This window comes from Pseudorca crassidens, chromosome 6 (assembly GCF_039906515.1).
Source record: "Pseudorca crassidens isolate mPseCra1 chromosome 6, mPseCra1.hap1, whole genome shotgun sequence".
Classification (NCBI taxonomy): domain Eukaryota; kingdom Metazoa; phylum Chordata; class Mammalia; order Artiodactyla; family Delphinidae; genus Pseudorca; species Pseudorca crassidens.
In genome coordinates, this window is record NC_090301.1 from 91,479,490 (window position 1) to 91,497,997 (window position 18,508).

Sequence of the window (18,508 nt, forward strand, 5' to 3'; positions counted from 1 at the left end):
AACTGACACTGCAGAAATACAAAAGATCATGAGAGATTACTACAAGCAACTCTATGCCAATAAAATGGACAACCTGGAAGAAATGGACAAATTCTTAGAAAGGCACAATCTGCCAAGACTGAATCAGGAAGAAATAGAAAATATGAACAGACCAATCACAAGCACTGAAATTGAAACTGTGATTAAAAATCTTCCAACAAGCAAAAGCCCAGGACCAGATGGCTTCACAGGCGAATTCTATCAAACATTTAGAGAAGAGCTATCACCTATCCTTCTCAAACTCTTCCAAAATATAGCAGAGGGAGGAACACTCCCCAACTCATTCTACGAGGCCACCATCACTCTGATACCAAAACCAGACAAGGATGTCACAAAGAAAGAAAACTACAGGCCAATATCACTGATGAACATAGATGCAAAAATCCTCAACAAAATACTAGCAAACAGAATCCAACAGCACATTAAAAGGATCATACACCATGATCAAGTGGGGTTTATTCCAGTAATGCAAGGATTCTTCAATATATGCAAATCAATCAACGTGATACACCATATTAACAAATTGAAGGAGAAAAACCATATGATCATCTCAATAGATGCAGAGAAAGCTTTTGACAAAATTCAACACCCATTTATGATAAAAACCCTGCAGAAAGTAGGCATACAGGGAACTTTCCTCAACATAGTAAAGGCCATATATGACAAACCCACAGCCAACATTGTTCTTAGTGGTGCAAATCTGAAAGGAACAAGACAAGGTTGCCCACTCTCACCACCATCGTTCAACATAGTTTTGGAAGTTTTATCCACAGCAATCAGAGACGAAGAAGAATAAAAGGAATCCAAATCAGAAAAGAAGAAGTAAAGCTGTCACTGTTTTCAGATGACATGATACTATATATAGAGAATCCTAAAGATGCTACCAGAAAACTACTAGAGCTAGTCAATGAATTTGGTAAAGTAGCAGGATACAAAATTAATGCACAGAAATCTCTGGCATTCCTATACACTAATGATGAAAAATCTGAAAGTGAAATTAGGAAAACACTTCCATTTACCATTGCAACAAAAAGAATAAAATATCTAGCAATAAAACTACCTAAGGAGACAAAAGACCTGTATGCAGAAAATTATAAGACACTGATGAAAGAAATTAAAAATGATACAAACAGCTAGAGAGATATACTATGTTCTTGGATTGGAAGAATCAACATTGTGAAAATGACTCTACTACCCAAAGCAATCTACAGATTCAATGCAATCCCTATCAAACTACCACTGGCATTTTTCACAGAACTAGAACAAAAAATTTCACAATGTTTATGGAAACACAGAAGACCCCGAATAGCCAAAGCAATCTTGAGAACGAAAAATGGAGCTGGAGGAATCAGGCTTCCTGACTTCAGACTATACTACAAAGCTGCAGTAATCAAGACAGTATGGTACTGGCACAAAAACAGAAATATAGATCAATGGAACAGGATAGAAAGCCCAGAGATAAACCCACACACATATGGTCACCTTATCTTTGATAAAGGAGGCAGGAATGTACAATGGAGAAAGGACAGCCTCTTCAATAAGTGGTGCTGGGAAAACTGGACAGCTACATGTAAAAGTATGAGATTAGATCACTCCCTAACACCATATACAAAAATAAGCTCAAAATGAATTAAAGACCTAAATGTAAGGCCAGAAACTATCAAACTCTTAGAAGAAAACATAGGCAGAACACTCTATGACATAAATCACAGCAAGGTCCTTTTTGACCCACCTCCCAGAGAAATGGAAATAAAAACAAAAATAAACAAATGGGACCTAATGAAACTTCAAAGCTTTTGCGCAGCAAAGGAAACCATAAACACGACCAAAAGACAACCCTCAGAATGGGAGAAAATATTTGCAAATGAAGCAACTGACAAAGGGTTGATCTCCAAAATTTATAAGCAGCTCACGCAGCTTAATAACAAAAAAACAAACAACCCAATCCAAAAATGGGCAGAAGACCTAAATAGACATTTCTCAAAAGAAGATATACAGATTGCCAACAAACACGTGAAAGAATGCTCAACATCGCTAATCATTAGAGAAATGCAAATCAAAACTACAATGAGATGTCATCTCACACCAGTCAGAATGGCCATCATCAAAAAATCTATAAACAATAAATGCTGGAGAGGGTGTGAGAAAAGGGAACCCTCTTACACTGTTGGTGGGAATGTAAATTGATACAGCCACTGTGGAGAACAGTATGGAGGTTCCTTAAAAAACTACAAATAGGACTACCATATGACCCAGCAATCCCACTACTGGGCATATACCCTGAGAAAACCATAATTCAAAAAGAGTCATGTACCCAAATGTTCATTGCAGCTCTATTTACAATAGCCCAGAGATGGAAACAACCTAAATGTCCATCATCAGATGAATGGATAAAGAAGATGTGGCACATATATACAATGGAATATTACTCAGCCATAAAAAGAAACGAAATTGAGCTATTTGTAATGAGGTGGATAGACCTAGAGTCTGTCATACAGAGTGAAGTAAGTCAGAGAGAGACAAATACCGTATGCTAACACATATATATGGAATTTAAGAAAAAAAGTCATGAAAAACGTAGGGGTGAAACAGGAATAAAGACACAGACTTACTAGAGAATGGACTTGTGGCTATGGGGAGGGGGAAGGGTAAACTGTGACAAAGCGAGAGAGAAGCATGGACATATATACACTACCAAAGGTAAGGTAGATAGCTAGTGGGAAGCAGCCGCATAGCACAGGGAGATCAGCTGGGTGCTTTGTGACCGCCTGGAGGGGTGGGATAGGGAGGGTGGGAGGGAGGGAGACGCAAGAGGGAAGAGATATGGGAACATATGTATATATATAACTGATTCATTTTGTTGTGAAGCTGAAACTAACATACCATTGTAAAGCAATTATACTCCAATAAAGATGTTAAAATGCAAAAAAAAAAAAGACTTTCGTGAGATGAAAAACAAATCAAAATCTATTGTAAACAACACTTGTTTGGAGGAAAATCACAATTACTTTCCATTGTATTATGACTACGTATTACAATTTTTGCTTACAAGACACTTTCAAGCCTCAATCAGGTTTTAGAATGAGGTTTCAATGTAGTAACGGTATATTTCTATGGTCATACAACTTTTAACAAAGCTTTGATTCTTATCTCTTTGAAACACTAATGATGAAATCCCCTATTCTGAATTTTTTACATTTGCAATAAGAAAAAAAAGTCTTTCCTGAGTGAGAATGCATCTGTCATCTTATTACCCCTTAACCTCATAGAGCTGAAGTATTGGAAGGTACAGTGTTTTTCAATCCCTAGTACAGAGGTATGTGGTCCATGACCTTTAAGCCATGTTACTTAAGAAGAATCAATATAGCTTTTTATAACAGCATAATGGATAGGATCAACGTTCAAACTATTAAAAAAAGATAATGTAGTAAAAAGTCAGTCTTCCTGCCACCCTCTCTGAGAGCCCTACACAGCCACTACCACTGTAACCAGTTTGCTTGCAAACCATCTTACAGTTTTCTCTGCACATGCAAGCAAATGAGTACGAACACAAAATACCTGCACTGTTTAAAAGAGACATAAATGGTGCGTATCACTCACTTTGGTACTTCTTTTCTACGTCACAATATATATTGGAAATATTTCCATGCTAGTTCATAAAGACAGGTGTGTCTCATTCTTTTTAATACCTCTATGAGACATATTGCACAGTTGTATCATTTACATACTTCTCTTAGTATACGTGTGTATATTTGTATGATGAATTCCTAGGAGGAAAATTTTAGGCCAAAATGTATGACAGATTTTTGCCCGATTGCCCTCCTGAGAGGCTGCCCAAGTTTACAATCTCATCATGAGAACCTCATGAAAGTTATTAACTCTCCCCAGACTAAATATATATTTTACATATATACTTGCACACATACATACATATGTATACAATAGTGTATATATGACTATACATATGTGTACATGTGTCTTTGTGTGTGTATCCGTATATATATACACACACACATATGCACATACACGTATACTCACATACGTGCTGTTGATGCTTTAGTGGGACCTCCAAAGGTTAAGGACCTCAGGTGTGGATCTGAACACTCATTTCCCTGGAACTTCACCCTAATTCTCTTCCTGAAATAGGGTCTACAAGCAGTGGGTGAACCTAGCTACATTTCATATCACACTTCCCTCAAATTTAAGTCTATTGCTATAAATTAGCTAAATGTCCCTAAATGTCACAAAATGAATAAGATATTTTTGAATACCTATGGCATGTGCCCCGACATACACAGGAATCAAAGCTTGAGTATATTGTGGCCATCCTTAAAAGTTAGTTAAGGAGTGTACATCTTGTTTCTTCCTCTAGATGTAGGGTCCTTTGTGCCTGGGCTCTGGTTTTGCTTCATTTAAGCATGTCATCGAGGCATTTTGGTATGGCCAATGCCTAGGGTCTGGGAGGAAAGTTTCCAAGGTATACGTTGGCTGAGCTTTCTGCGTCTCTTCCCTCTCAATGCTCCCTTCCCTCAGTCATTCACAGCATTTTATTTTCTAGAAGAGGCACGTACAGTAGGCCCAGAGAATTTTGCTTTCATTTTCTGCCCACTTCACAGAGTGCGAAGTAGAGACTAGTGCTTTGTAAAGACCTTATTGGCCTGCCTTTCAAACCTTCCTGTCACTTACTGGTGGTGTGTCCTTGGTCAAATTAGTTTGCCAATTTCAGCATCCTAATCACTAAAATGGGGATAATGGCATCTCATTATGTGCAAGAACATAACGAGTCATGCACCACAACCAGCATGGAACCACAGGGTACACAGAAAGCATCTAAAAAATGTTCATTCTTGTCCTTAATACCCACTAATTTTTGAGTCCTGCAGGCCTGACAATGTGCTAATAGTCATGACAGTCGTGCAGGGCAGGTGCCTCTAGACTGATTCGTAGATGAGGAAACCTTTCTGGAGAGGTGAAGAAACTACAGTCAGTCACAAAATCCGTACCTTCTGAGCTATGATGCCAGTTAAGGTCTGTTGGCCTCTGAAATTGATGCTCTTTACTATTTCACTGGTGTTTCTCAAACCAGATAGGGTCCCTGGACAGTCCCCCAGGTACCTACCTGCATGTTCCTGAGAATCTATTCCAATTTTTGCTTTTAATTTCAATTATATACACAAATTCACAGTTATAAAAATAAAGTCTTTGGCAGAGATCATTTACAATTCAAATATTTTTAAAGATTAATATTTTGGGGCTTCCCTGGTGGCGCAGTGGTTGAGAGTCCGCCTGCCGATGCAGGGGACACGGGTTCGTGCCCCGGTCCGGGAAGATCCCACATGCCGCGGAGCGGCTGGGCCCGTGAGCCATGGCCGCTGAACCTGCGCATCCGGAGCCTGTGCTCCGCAGCGGGAGGGGCCACAACAGTAAGAGGCCCGCATACCACAAAAAAAAAAAAAAAAAAAAGATTAATATTTTGGTTCCTTAAGTCAGTGTCTCTTAAACTGGGATTGACAGACTTATCTTCAGCCACCTCATGAGAACACTTTACACCACACAACACTCAAATTTGAGAAATCTTGAACTAGACCATGTTGGTTTTTTCCTTCTCTCCTCTTTTCCTTCTTCCCTCCATCATGAGCAGTGGTCACAATCTGAACCCCAATCCCCCATGAGAGAATTTACATTTCTGACTCATAACCGATATGTACCTGGATCAAGGGGTTGAAGAGACCATCCTTTAAAAATATCATGTATTTTTGAATTCACAGGTCTGTTTTTCCCAGCAAGATTTTTCACATCAGCTTTTTTGTCCTCTGAGCCAGGTACTTTCATGCAGTAATCCAGGAAACCATTGGATCTCATGATCTCTGTATAGCCCTTCTCACAGCCGCACACTCCACCCTATAGCAGAAAAAAATGTTGACGGTTACACAGTGAGTTGTGTAGATGAAACAAGAACGCTTTAACTGCTGGGCACCTAACATTCGCATGGTATGTCATGGCAATTTAGGGTTTTCCAGCACCACGCTTGCCAAAGAGGTGAAAATTCAATAAATAGTTCATCTTTTTGAATTCCAAAGTCAACCCTTAAATAAATCATCAGTTCTTTCTAGTGTTTTATAATTCTTATACCTTCCAAATATGAAATCACAATTCTTTGTCGATAGTGGGCATTAACTACAAGCTTTTCTCTCTTACAGAGATGTTTAAAGCATCTAATTAAAAATTAGCCTCAACTCTTCCCCCAGCTGTTTCAGATTCCTGCCCACTCACTCCAACCTGCCCTTGACACTGAGAAGCAAAGCAACAGGAATTATGTACATATCTTCTTTGAGGTCTATTTCTGCCTCTATCACTTTGTGCCATTGATCACTAACTAGTCTGAACTGCCTCTCCACTCAAAGGCTTAGTTCTTCACTCAGAGGAGACAGCCCAAGACTGTGGAGAAAAATAGACTTCACCAAAGGCACATGTCCAAGAGAGGGAGGAGAGAGAGAGATAGAGATAGAGATATTGATATCTTGTAGTAATCCGAGTGTCACATCACATCATCACATTCCTAGTTGGTGTAATGACAATATGACCTTCATATTTGTGGATTCTTGGTAATTTTCATGTACAATAAACCTTTCCAAGAAACTGATTATGATAAAGTATAATGGACAAGGATTTCTGTCTCTGGAAGTGAAACTGAAAATAACTGCTCTTCCTTCCTTCAGCAAACATAAAAGCAATAGAAAAGAATAGAAAATAAGCATACGATTATGAATCTCTATAACTCTGCTATTAAGGCTCCTCACATAAAACTATATCTGGAATTTTCTGAACAGCCTTAATAGCCACTCACATCAGTCCTTATGCATCAGCCAGATTTACTTAGGTCATCAACTCTTGAACACATGATTTTGAGAAGCAACAGATACTAAACCTAAAAATAGGGTACCACAATCTTCCACAAAAAGTAAAAGAGACTTCCCTGGTGGCGCAGTGGTTAAGAATCCGCCTGCCAATGCAGGGGACACGGGTTCAAGCCCTGGTCCGGGAAGATCCCACATGCTGCAGAGCAACTAAGCCGGTGTGCCACAAGTACTGAGCCCACGCACTGCAACTACTGATGCCCACGCGCCTAGAGCCCGTGCTCCGCAACCAGAGACGCCAACGTAATGAGAATCCCACGCACTGCAATGAAGAGTAGCCCCCACTCACCGCAACTAGAGAAAGCCCGCGTGCAGCAACGAAGACCCAACACAGCCATACATACATACATACATACATATTTATTTTTAAAGTAAAAGTCAGAAAAGCATATAATTAATAAATGCCTACAGTTTAGGTAGCACTCATATAATAATGCCAATTATTATAGTATTTCCAGTGGTTTTAATTGAAGACATTATTCAGTGTTCAATGGGGAGAACTAATTACGAAAAATTGGTATATGCTCAGCTATGAAAGCCATCTTTTCAAGATGCATCTCTATTTAGTTTGAGTGAAAAGTTGTAAGCAGTCACATGCCAAAGTTTCGAGGGAAACGGTAATTTATGTTTTATTAAAGAGGGTATCCAGAGAGTTGGGGGAAAGCCACACCTTCTACTTAGCAACAGCCTTAGCCCATGAAGTTGCTGCTGATCTCTTTTTTTCCAAACTGGAAGCTTGATCACTCACTCGCTTTTCTGTGGTAAAGAATTAACCTAACTTGAAGTAGAAGAGCCATATTAACAGGATGGAGCGCTTGAATCATTTTTAACCAAATCATTTTTGGAAAGAACACAGTATAAGAAGAAGCTCGTTTCTTTGAAAGACAGGGCACACCTTTCTTCTATGCGCACCGCACACAATGAGTGCCACTGTTGAGAATACATGGCACATTTTGCATTAATTCCTGAGCAGTGGTTGATGGGAATTAAGGCAGAGAAAGGGGAAGAAAAAGTTCTGCTTTAAAAAAATGTATACACACACACACATATAATTATGACCCATAACCACATATTCAGCTTATGTAAAATCAACTAAAATTTAGACACAGTACAGTAATCATAGTGTAACCAATTTTAATACATAATATTTAGCAAATATGAACATGCCCTTTTTAATATCTTTCAAAATAGTTTAGGTATATGAAAGGCTAAGAAGTAGGAAATAAATCAACTGAGAACACGTTGATAAATAGAGGATAAACAGAGCTAAGATAGATTAGATATCTGAAAGACGGGGTCGGCTATAGGTGGATTTAGAGAAAAAAAGGCTGCTTTCTTGAACACATGCCCTGGAGAGAAATTCTTAATAGCTGTGATTACTCCTGCAAATGCCTCTCTGTGGTATCGTGGGCCCATGGAATTGCTACTTGGGCTGCAGGAGACTGGAAAACATCAGACAGCATACATATAACACAGCGATTACCATACTCATCCAAGCCTCCAGCACATGACTCACCTGTGTACAGTAGGAGAAAGGTTTTCTGCAGGCCGGGTTACACTGCCGAATAGCAGCAGGGCGTGCCTGAGGGGAACAGCCTCCTACAAAGGAAATCCCACCGTCATTTACAGATTTTTCTATGATGAATACTCATTTCTTTTCCTCTCTGGCACTGGCTACCTTGTAACAGTATTATCTTTAAAAAATCTGTTTGCTGACAGTGTGGCCCAGTTTTATATGACGGATTACAGTACTCCAGGAAGGGCTGTTTGAGATGGGAAACTCTGCTACAGTAGAGAAGCTGTTTACAGTAGAGATTTTATACCTGTGCATTGGCAATGTGATTCTATCATATGGCCACGCTTGAGGGCAAAGCCTGTGCGTGTCAGGATCAGTAAAAGAATTGATGAAATCTCAAGTGAAGTTCAGGAGCAGAAAATACATATGCGCGAAGATCTTTCTACATATTTTTTTTTCCATCTCCCGCATACCCCAACTAGGCACTAGACCAATTCCCAATAACCAAACGGTAAAAGAATGCCACTAATCAATTCATGGAACCACAATATCAAACATTTTGGTAACATTTTAAATGTATTTCAACCCGAATACACACACACACACAGTCACATACATACTCCCACACCTATTTTTAACAGCAAATGTATACACTCCAGGAGGGATAATCATAGATCTGACATAGTACTTGCAGGTCCTTATTAAATATTTTTGAGTAAATGGATGGAATAATGCCTCTATAATCTGAAAATCACTGAAAATTAGTCATGCCTTCCTGGATTCAAGGTACTAAGCAAAGGAGTTGGCATATTACTCAAGGGCAATATTTAAACTATATTTATATACTACTGGTTGCATTTATAGATTCTAGCCTCTGCATTACTATAATTGTCAAACAATTATAGTTTATGATTTTGTAACTAGCGAAAAGCTTTGGGCTTAAGGCTGTGTAGGGACTAGATCTACATTTACCCTAAGAATGAAACAGCTAAACTCTCACTGTTACTTGAAAAAATAAAACAAATAATCCTCACAGGAAAAACAAAACAAAACAAAACAAACCACCACCAGGATCCGGAATGAGCAGGTAGGTGTGAAATTGATCATGTGGGTGTTCGTGCTGCCAACACAGCCCCGTTGCTGCCAACAGAGTCTGGAGGGGGTGTTTTGCACTCAAACCAGGGATCGCCACCATGCAGTGTGTGAACCCCATGGGGAGAGGATCTCCTGGGAGTCGGGAAGAACATGTTAGAATTCGTACAGTTTATCTAGCATGTTAAATTTTAAGAATGAAATTAAGCTCTAATAATACTTAGCAGGTGACACTGGTAGCCTGAACTCATTCATCAGAGGGCCCCGTGATGTACACTGGGCACTCCATACAGAGAATTTGATAGTGGAACCCGTACCAGTCCATTAACTCTCAGCATATTGCAGCGTGTGATGCTTTCTGTGTTCCTGGTTAGGTAGATTTACAGTATATTAAGTTTTAACAGTAACTTACAAAATGGACGAGCAGCTTCAAATAAATTATTGTACGGAAAAACTGTGGATTAAAGGGACAACCACTAATGCAAAAACAGGTAAACTAGAAAAAGGTGACGCTAACAATCTTGCTATTCCAATAGAAAAATCAAAATTCTCCTATTCTGATGAGCTCTTAGTCAGCCACAGGACTAAGTAAAAAGAATGACAATTTAATTTTCTTTGATAAGAAGGCATCAAAAAAAAAGCCCTTTAAAATGACTGAGAAAACCATTTGTAGAATCAGATTGCATTCACTGTCATAAATGAAGACACTGTCCCTCAATCTATCGTCAGATATTAAATAACAATCATGACTAACACATTGTTAAAAAGTGAAGCTTTCAGTACCTGAACATAAGCATCTATAATTTAAAGCAAAATTTTTTTTACATCATTAATATATTTTAATTTTTATTATATCCTTATCAACCCTTTTAATTTCACTTTCTGTACATGTTTCATATCATGATACATTAGCACAGTAGTGAAGGATTTTAGAATATGTTGAGATCTGTTCTCAAATACTTTTTACTGAAAAGGTACATCTTTAAAAATTTTAGAGACCATTGTTTTAAACTAACATCTGTCTCTTTCAGTCTTTGTCTCAGATCATGATATTTAAGGAAATTTTATTGTGTTTCAGCTTATTTCTTTAAGTTGTCTGATATATGGGACTTCAAATAGAAGTGTTTGCTTTCTAAGATGCAAAGGTCTAATGGCAACTTGTCGTGAAGCTCATCTAAGGCCACTGCCCAGTCCTCCTTTGCTTATAATTTGTACGCTAATTCTTCTCACCACCAGCAACACTCAGAGATCTTTTTGAAGTGCCCACGTGAACCTCAGGCAGGAATACCTGTGACGTTAATGCCATCTGAACGTTGGCACCATACAGTTCGTTCATTATTGTTCCAAAGACTTGCTTTCCATGTGTAGTGATAACATTTACCTCCTGCAAGTAAATATGAGAACAGCGGTTCTATTATACGTCACATTGAAGCAGAATAAGCATTGATCAATCAAGGCTAAGAGTTGAAAAGTGCTCTTGGTACCTGTACAAGGGCGTGTTTCTACAACCTGCTGGGGGCAACTGTCTTGGTTCTCAAAAGACTGAATTATAAATGTCCTTGACCTCGACTGGCGACCCATAGTCTCGAAGCTTCTTCCCTCGATGCAGGTCAGTTCACACGTGCTCCACTCTGACCATTCCGTTAAATGGCAGTCTCCTGGAGGATTGTGCAGCACAGAGCAGAGGAAAGAACGTGAAAACTGGCCCTTAACACCATTTACATGCACAGGTTCACGGTGAGATTTGTGTGGGGGTGCAGTGATGGGGTGGGTTCCAGAAACTATGCATTCCACACTGATAAATTTTCTAATTAGAAAATACTAAGAATGAGGAAGTAATCTATGGTTTAATCTAGTTGAGCAAAAGAGCATCAAACACTAGACTACTATCATTTTGCTTCCAATCATGGCAGTTTTATCTAGAGAACACTGTGACTACTAGTGATAATAAAATTTTTAAAAGGAAGTGTAAAGATTACATCAACTCAGTTTTTAAAGAGCAGCGTAACATCATAAAATAGATGTTCACAGAAATCATATAAAGGGAATAAGTCAGTTACTGAAGTGGAATATCTTTGAACTTAAAGAATGTTTAATTTAATAATCTAAACATACACACATTTATGTGTATACATATATGTCCATATGTAGGTATGTGTTTTTACACACATATATGTTACATGCCATGTTATAAGGATATATAAGGATATATTAAGCCACCTTAAACTCATGTCATATAAGCTAAGCTGTGTTATTAGGATTAAGATAAACTCGTAAATCTTCTGTAACTAATAATGACCTTCACGATTACATAGAACTTGCCTGTTTAACAGAGTGTTTCTGTGCACTTATAGCCTTACTTGTCCCCACCCATGTCATCACCCAGGGGTTCATCCACTCATGGATTCCGTCAATATTTTTTGAGCGCTGGCCAATGTGCTAGGTGCTGTCAGGTCAGGTATTATTAACACATTTTCTAGGTGGAGCAACCATTGCTCAAAGGGACCAGACTGTATGTCCCAGGTAAAACACCAGTGAAGTGATACTGACAAGATTTTAACTTAGCTCTTAAATTTCCAAGTCCAGTGCTTTTTTCCCCCCCTCTGGCCTACTTTGCCTCTGTTGAAGCTGTGAGGTATATTCCAAAGTGATAACCACAATGACAAATGAATGAAAGTTAGTTAAAAACTTCAACTTGGACGAAAGAGAACTCAGGAAATTAATAGAAAAGAAAGAAATAAAAAGGTCACCGTGGAAGGCATTCCCGATCATTTAAAATTGCCTACCTGGGCAAGGCACAGAACATGGCTGCTTCAGGATGCCATCTTGAAAGGGCATCTCTCCACACAGTGCATTGTCTACAGGTACAGTCCAGTGAGCCATTGAACCACTGTGGACCACACAGGAGACGCTGCGGGTCTGGACTCCTTCCCCACAGTCTCCACCCTGTCAGAGGAAAGGATGCTGTCAGCATTACCCAAATCACGATCATCTCAAAGTTTGGGCTCCTGCCATCTCTTGCTCAAAAAAACCCTAGTTGCATATTTCGGCAGCTTCCTCCTCTTGAGAGTTATCTTTCAGTTGTTGACAATAAGGCATCCCTGAGCAATTCTCCTAGAGCTGATAGAGCAACTAAAAGTACAAATGCAAATCTATGCCTTGGAACTTATGCACTCAGAACATGATGATTCATTTTGGAACTCAGCCAGGATTGACTGAAAGAGATAAACAATACCTAATTTGTCTAGGTGTATGTGATAAGATGGCCTAATCCATAATCACTCCCCCAAGAGAGCGTGTACAGCCACAGAGCATACGTTTCTCGTTTGCTTTGCTTGTTTTTCTTTTGTAGGGAATTCAGTAGTTTCTCACATGGATTAGGTGTGGGTTTCCAGTAAAACGCTGATTTTCTCTATTGCCACGAGAAGTTGTTTTCCCAGAATGCCTTCTTGTGCTGAATACTATTCTTTGAAGATATTTCATACAAGTCCCGCTTATATTATTCTTGGCGACTAGAGAAAAATTGTGCAGTGTCTCACAGAAACAGAAGTTTAGAATTGGAAGGCACTTAGTGGTTATCTAGTGCAACCGTCTGCCTGATGAAAGATTTCCTACCGTAACATTTTTAGCAGATACTCATGAGATGAGTATTATATCTCCTCGGTTTTAGTCAGGTGCTCATACTTCAAAAAAAGTCCACTGGCTATTTGGATAACTGTAGAGGGGTAGCTCTGTTTTTGCATAAATGCCTTAGAAAACAGAGCCTAAGACAAAGCTTCTATACTAAGGAGGTGAAATCCCGGGATAGCAAGAGTGAGGGGGAAAGAGCCATCGCAGGTATGGAGGAAAAAGAAATATAAGGTAGTGTGTTGTCAACTGGCCTAAACTTCCGAGCAAACACAGCTGGTTTCTTGGTCAATCACATCTTCTAGACAGGCTGTAGGACCATCCATGAGGTGGGGAGGGAGGAAAAAGGGAGAGGCATTACATGCAGCTCCTCCTTGGATTCAGTCCTCACTGATCAACCTTCACCCCATGGAGTATTAACTCCTCTGTACTTCCAACGTATGTTACTCAGCTCCCACTAAGTCCAGAAATTGGTGGAAGAGCTAGAGCTTTCATGACTACTACTGGTATGGATGGAGAGAGAGAAGGAGAGAGAGGATGACCCTCTGCACGGGCTGTGTTGCTGCACATAAGGATACTCCATGTTACAAATCATTATTAGGTGACGGTCAGACAACTGGGCTCTGTACTGGCAAACTGAGTTTCAGCTCCTTCTTATTTCCCACCCCCCTCCCGCCCCAACAGAACCCAGAAACTGCATTGTTAGGCCTGGGAGCTTATGTGGCCGTGTCAGCAGCAGGAGTGAAGAGGGACGGGGTGGGCAGCGAAAGCAGCCATGATGGTGCTTCTGGGCGTGCAGCAGGCGACCCAGGGGTTGACGGGCCTGCTGAGCACCAGCCAGGTCAAGGCACTGCGGCAGCGGCGGCTGAGCGTCAAGGGCAGGTTGTGGATGGACTGCCGGATGTGCAGGATGGTACAGAGTGGCTGCTGAGAAAAATTCTTTACAGAAGGAAGTTCGGATTCAAAGCCACCCTGGCAGAAAGGAAAAGGGGAGACTTGGAGGAGACTTTTCCTCTCCTCCTCCTGAGTTGCAGCAACGTAGGGCCTGATGAAACTAAGTAGACACACACATAGGAACGACCACTTCCTTTTCTAGAGCCGTCTTAACAAGAATTATGATTTGTTTATCTAACAAGGGCAAGCCCCGCACTGGATCTATCAATACCTCATAGCTGCTCTAATCATCTCTACGGTCATTGTGAAATTGTTTAAAACAGGCACCCTAATTTTGAACCTAAGTGTGCTTTTTTTTTGGAGAAGTAGAAGTTCAACACCAACTCACAGTATATTCATTCAAACCAAATGTTCTGGTAAATGTTCACTCCCTAAAGTGGAAAATACCTAGTGTAAGTTAAATTTCTGTTTGGGGAAGGATTCTCTCTATCACTTATTATTCCAGATGATGGATCCATGGCAGAATTGTCTAAGGTGTATGTTTCGCTATAGAGTGTCAGAATTCGTGAACTTGGAGTCTGAAGATACTGCAGCATGTCTGCAATTTGAAGTTACTGCTCTCTGGAACCTCAGGTAACAAGGAGATGCAATTGATTACAGCTTTGTTTGACATTCCAGGAGATGGGGTGTGCAGAAATGACAGGAAACAAGTCTACATCAGGGATCACTTTAAAAACCAAGACGAACAATAATATGCTCCTAGTATGTATCCACGATCAACCTTAATCTCATACCTTGACAACAACAGCTACTATATGAAGAGAAATCACCATCAGCATGATAGCTTCATTCATAAAGCAAGCATTCATTCAATCTCACGAGACTTCACACACCAGGGCTTGAAAACAGAGCCAGGTTTCTTGAGCCAGATGGTCAACAGCAAGGATTCTGTCACTGACTCTCTCCTGTCCAGATCATTAAGGGGCTTTATACTCTGAATCGGCATCACCAGATGTGGATCAGCAGATGGTGCTAATAATCATAATCAGAGCTGTAATCAAACCTGTAACAACAGCCTCAATTTATTGAGCTCTGAACTTACGTCAGATACTATGCTAAGCACTACATATTAGTTTGTCTATCCCTACCAAAACCCCCTAGCAAAACAGCTACTCTTGCTACCCCCCATGATACACATAAGAAAACAGAGGTTTGGAGAGTTTGAGAACTTGACACAAACTGCAGAGCGAGGAACTGGAACAAGTTTTGACCAAAATGAGGCCCTGCTGGACTCCAGAGTCTGAGCTCCGAAACGGGTTTTGCAGCGTACGTGTGGATGCCTGGTATCAGCTGGGGAACTTGGAAAGAGTTAGGAAACCCTGAAAAAAAGTGAAGCCTGAGGATAAAGATTTCCATTTGCAAATCCCTTTCCACATAAGGTGGAGGCAGGATTGGCATATCCACTGAGCCCTGTGCGAGCTCCTCTTATTAGGATTCGGTACATTTGACGGCAATCGGCCACTTCAACATCTCTACCACCTCCAGTGAATGAGCTTTCAACCTGCATTTGGCAGGTCAGGATATTACAGAACGAGGAGAAGCAGGACAGCTGTGGGAGAAGTGCGCTTCCTTTGTGTGTGGAGGCCCACGTGTATTTTAATCAGGAATTCCCCAAACTCAGCTTACATAAATGTTTAAGAAAAGGCAACTCGCTGAAAAGATACTGTGTTAATTTACCTCACAAAGCATTCACAAGTAGGCTTTGAAGAGCGGGAGTACAGTTCAAGCTCAGGAAAAACTCAACTCAGATATCATCAAGATTCACTTTCTCTTTTGCCTCTGCTTTTTAGTGTCACCTTCTTTGTTCTTCTTGCTTCTAAGTGACTAACTTTACCTACAAGGTGGGAAAATGTGGCAGCTAAGAGTTCCTGAAGATAGTATCTTTGAACAGCTTCAATGCCATTCCAAATTCTTGGGGAAGAATGCTGACTGGCCTCCTTTGGGTAAGGTGCCCACACAGGAATAATTACTACAGACTTGGTTTTTGAGAGCTTGGCCTGGATTGAGTCCAACTCCAGTTGCCTCCCGAGTGGAAGTGTCAGTGAGGGAATAACCTCATCTAGAAATCTGAGACACTTCTCAAATTTCTAGATACACCCGCTCTCGTGGTCCCCAGGGCCTCCGTGCCCAGGTATCTCCAATAAATGCCACAACGCCCCCTCTCTATCCCCACCAGCACTGCTACAGAGAATGTTCGCAACCCACCTCTCTGGCCCCTGTGGTTCTGGCTAAAGCTCAATACGTGACAGCAAACTGAAACATTACATTTGACATTTCCCCATAATGTTCCTATGGGACAAATCGGCAGACATGTCTATTAAAAAAAAAAGGTTCCTGATACCTCAGAAGGTAAAAGGGAAAGTACAAAAGAACATGTGAGGTACAGTAGCAGTTGTATGGCTGGTAAGACATGGAGTGTGGAGTTTGTCCCCCATCCTTCCCCTCCTCTTCCTGTGTTTTCTCTCCCCTCCCCTGCAATAGGTTCCTGAATTCTTTGAATTTATTTTCTCTACTTTCTCAACAATTATCAGGAGAAATCTTCCTTCCATTTTCTTAATTGTAATTCCAAGCAGCACTTAAAAAATTGCTGAAGGTTCAGGAAAGAGGGTTTTAGACTAAGTAGACAAAGTATTCATATTTAAAGCTATTAGGTTACTATTTAATTAATTAGCATGGTTACCTTATTTTCTGTAAAAAGGAGACTGAACAAATGTACCACGCATTTTTGTTCCTCTGGGACTTATTAAAATACATGGACATTTAACTTCTGCAAGATAATAATACTGCATGACAATGTCATCCTGACAGGAACGCTAAACATCTCCATGAGAATACTCTGCAGATTTCTTAATGCATAATCAAAATTATTGTTACCTAATTAAAATCTGCTTTGGAATATGAACTGAAGGATAAACCAGTAAAATAAGAATAGAGAAAATCAACGTGCTTTTTCTTATACAAGAAGCCAGAGAGAAAAATGCCGTAGAGGATCTTTGCTGACCCAGCAAAAGTTCTGGGTATGTGGTATATTATGATGTTACTAGGCATTTATATTTCAGGTCAATAAAAAGCAATCATTGAGGAAAATGTAGTAACCTTGCTTCGTGTAATAATGTTAAAATGTAACTTTCATACACTTTTGGTTTTCTGCCCACATGCAAGATTTTGTCTAAGCCTAAAAGTGCTTTTTTAGGAAATAGAGTCTACAGCAAGCTGTGCATTTCCATAGCATCAGGGTTTTGCCTAATTGCATAATGCTTTGATATTTCCAACAAGCCAAGAAGATAGAGAATTTTTGAGGATGCCAAAGAGACTGGAGGTCCCCTGAACCAGCTTATTATAAATAGTGCCTAATGAACGGCTATTTATTTTCCTAGCAATATCACTCTGTGTGAGGTTAAGTCATTTGGTTCTTTTTTCCATGTTCTCCATTGCATAAAAATACACCATGCCAGGCCCCTGGTACTGTGAAATTTGTTCCATCAGCACATAGGTTTGACTAGACAAGTGCTTTGGACATACTGAGAAGCATTTCTCTGTCATTCCATGACCTACCTCCAATTTACATGCAGACCAGTTGCTGAGGACCCAGCTATAGCAGGGGGTCACTGGGCAGGTTTTATGCTGGGTAAGCTCTGTGGGGCATGGCCGTCCTTCTCCTTGGGTTGGCATAATGATAAATCGAGTCCGGCTCATTCGACCTAAAATGATAAGGAAGATGTCAGCTTTTCCCTTAGAGTTTGGCTTGGAAAGGGAATTAAAGGACAGAACGTTGCCTTACATACAAAAGGCTTCATTAAAACACACTGAACTTTGTCATGTCCAGGTTTCAGTTTTTCTGCCATTTTAGTTTAGGTTTCTGTGGAGACACAAGTTATCTGAGGTGTGCATCACGCTTAAGGATCTGAAATTCTGTCTTCTACTTTAGCCGGCTTAAGTCCAAACTCTGTATTGTTGCCAAATAGACTGATCCCCATAAACACTGGCTGAATGTTAACAAATATTTATCTATTAAGCTTTAAAATAATCCAAGCATCCTGCCTTGGGCTAGGGATATAGTGGTGAAAACGCCAGATGTACCTTCTACCTTCACAGACTTTATATTCCATGCCAGGATTACAAATATTAAACAAAAATAGAGTTGTATCTTCTTTGTTAGGTTCTAAATCAGAAAGTAAGGTAAAAATTGCATATAATCCAAATTACCCTGGAAAATTCCCTAGCAAGGTGCCACCCTGAGGTTCCAATAGTGTCTCTCCGTTAATTCAACATGGCCAATTTTCCTAGATTTTAGGACCAATTTCTTTTTTCACTGAGTACAAGATAAAATTGTTGACTTGTGGGAAGAAGCCATGTTGTTTGA

At 40.1% G+C, this 18,508-nt stretch overlaps 1 protein-coding gene across 1 annotated transcript in view; it reads right to left on the minus strand.

Annotated features, from left to right (window-relative positions):
* THSD7B (thrombospondin type 1 domain containing 7B) overlaps positions 1–18,508 on the minus strand; it is a 1,126,819-nt gene that overhangs the window by 13,998 nt on the left and 1,094,313 nt on the right. Inside the window, exons 22-27 of the mRNA XM_067742059.1 lie at positions 17,701–17,846; positions 12,351–12,510; positions 11,049–11,222; positions 10,853–10,948; positions 8,473–8,555; positions 5,748–5,940 (exon numbers count right to left, since the gene is read on the minus strand). Coding sequence (XP_067598160.1) covers positions 5,748–5,940; positions 8,473–8,555; positions 10,853–10,948; positions 11,049–11,222; positions 12,351–12,510; positions 17,701–17,846 — 852 coding nt within the window. The remainder of the gene's footprint in view (positions 1–5,747; positions 5,941–8,472; positions 8,556–10,852; positions 10,949–11,048; positions 11,223–12,350; positions 12,511–17,700; positions 17,847–18,508) is intronic.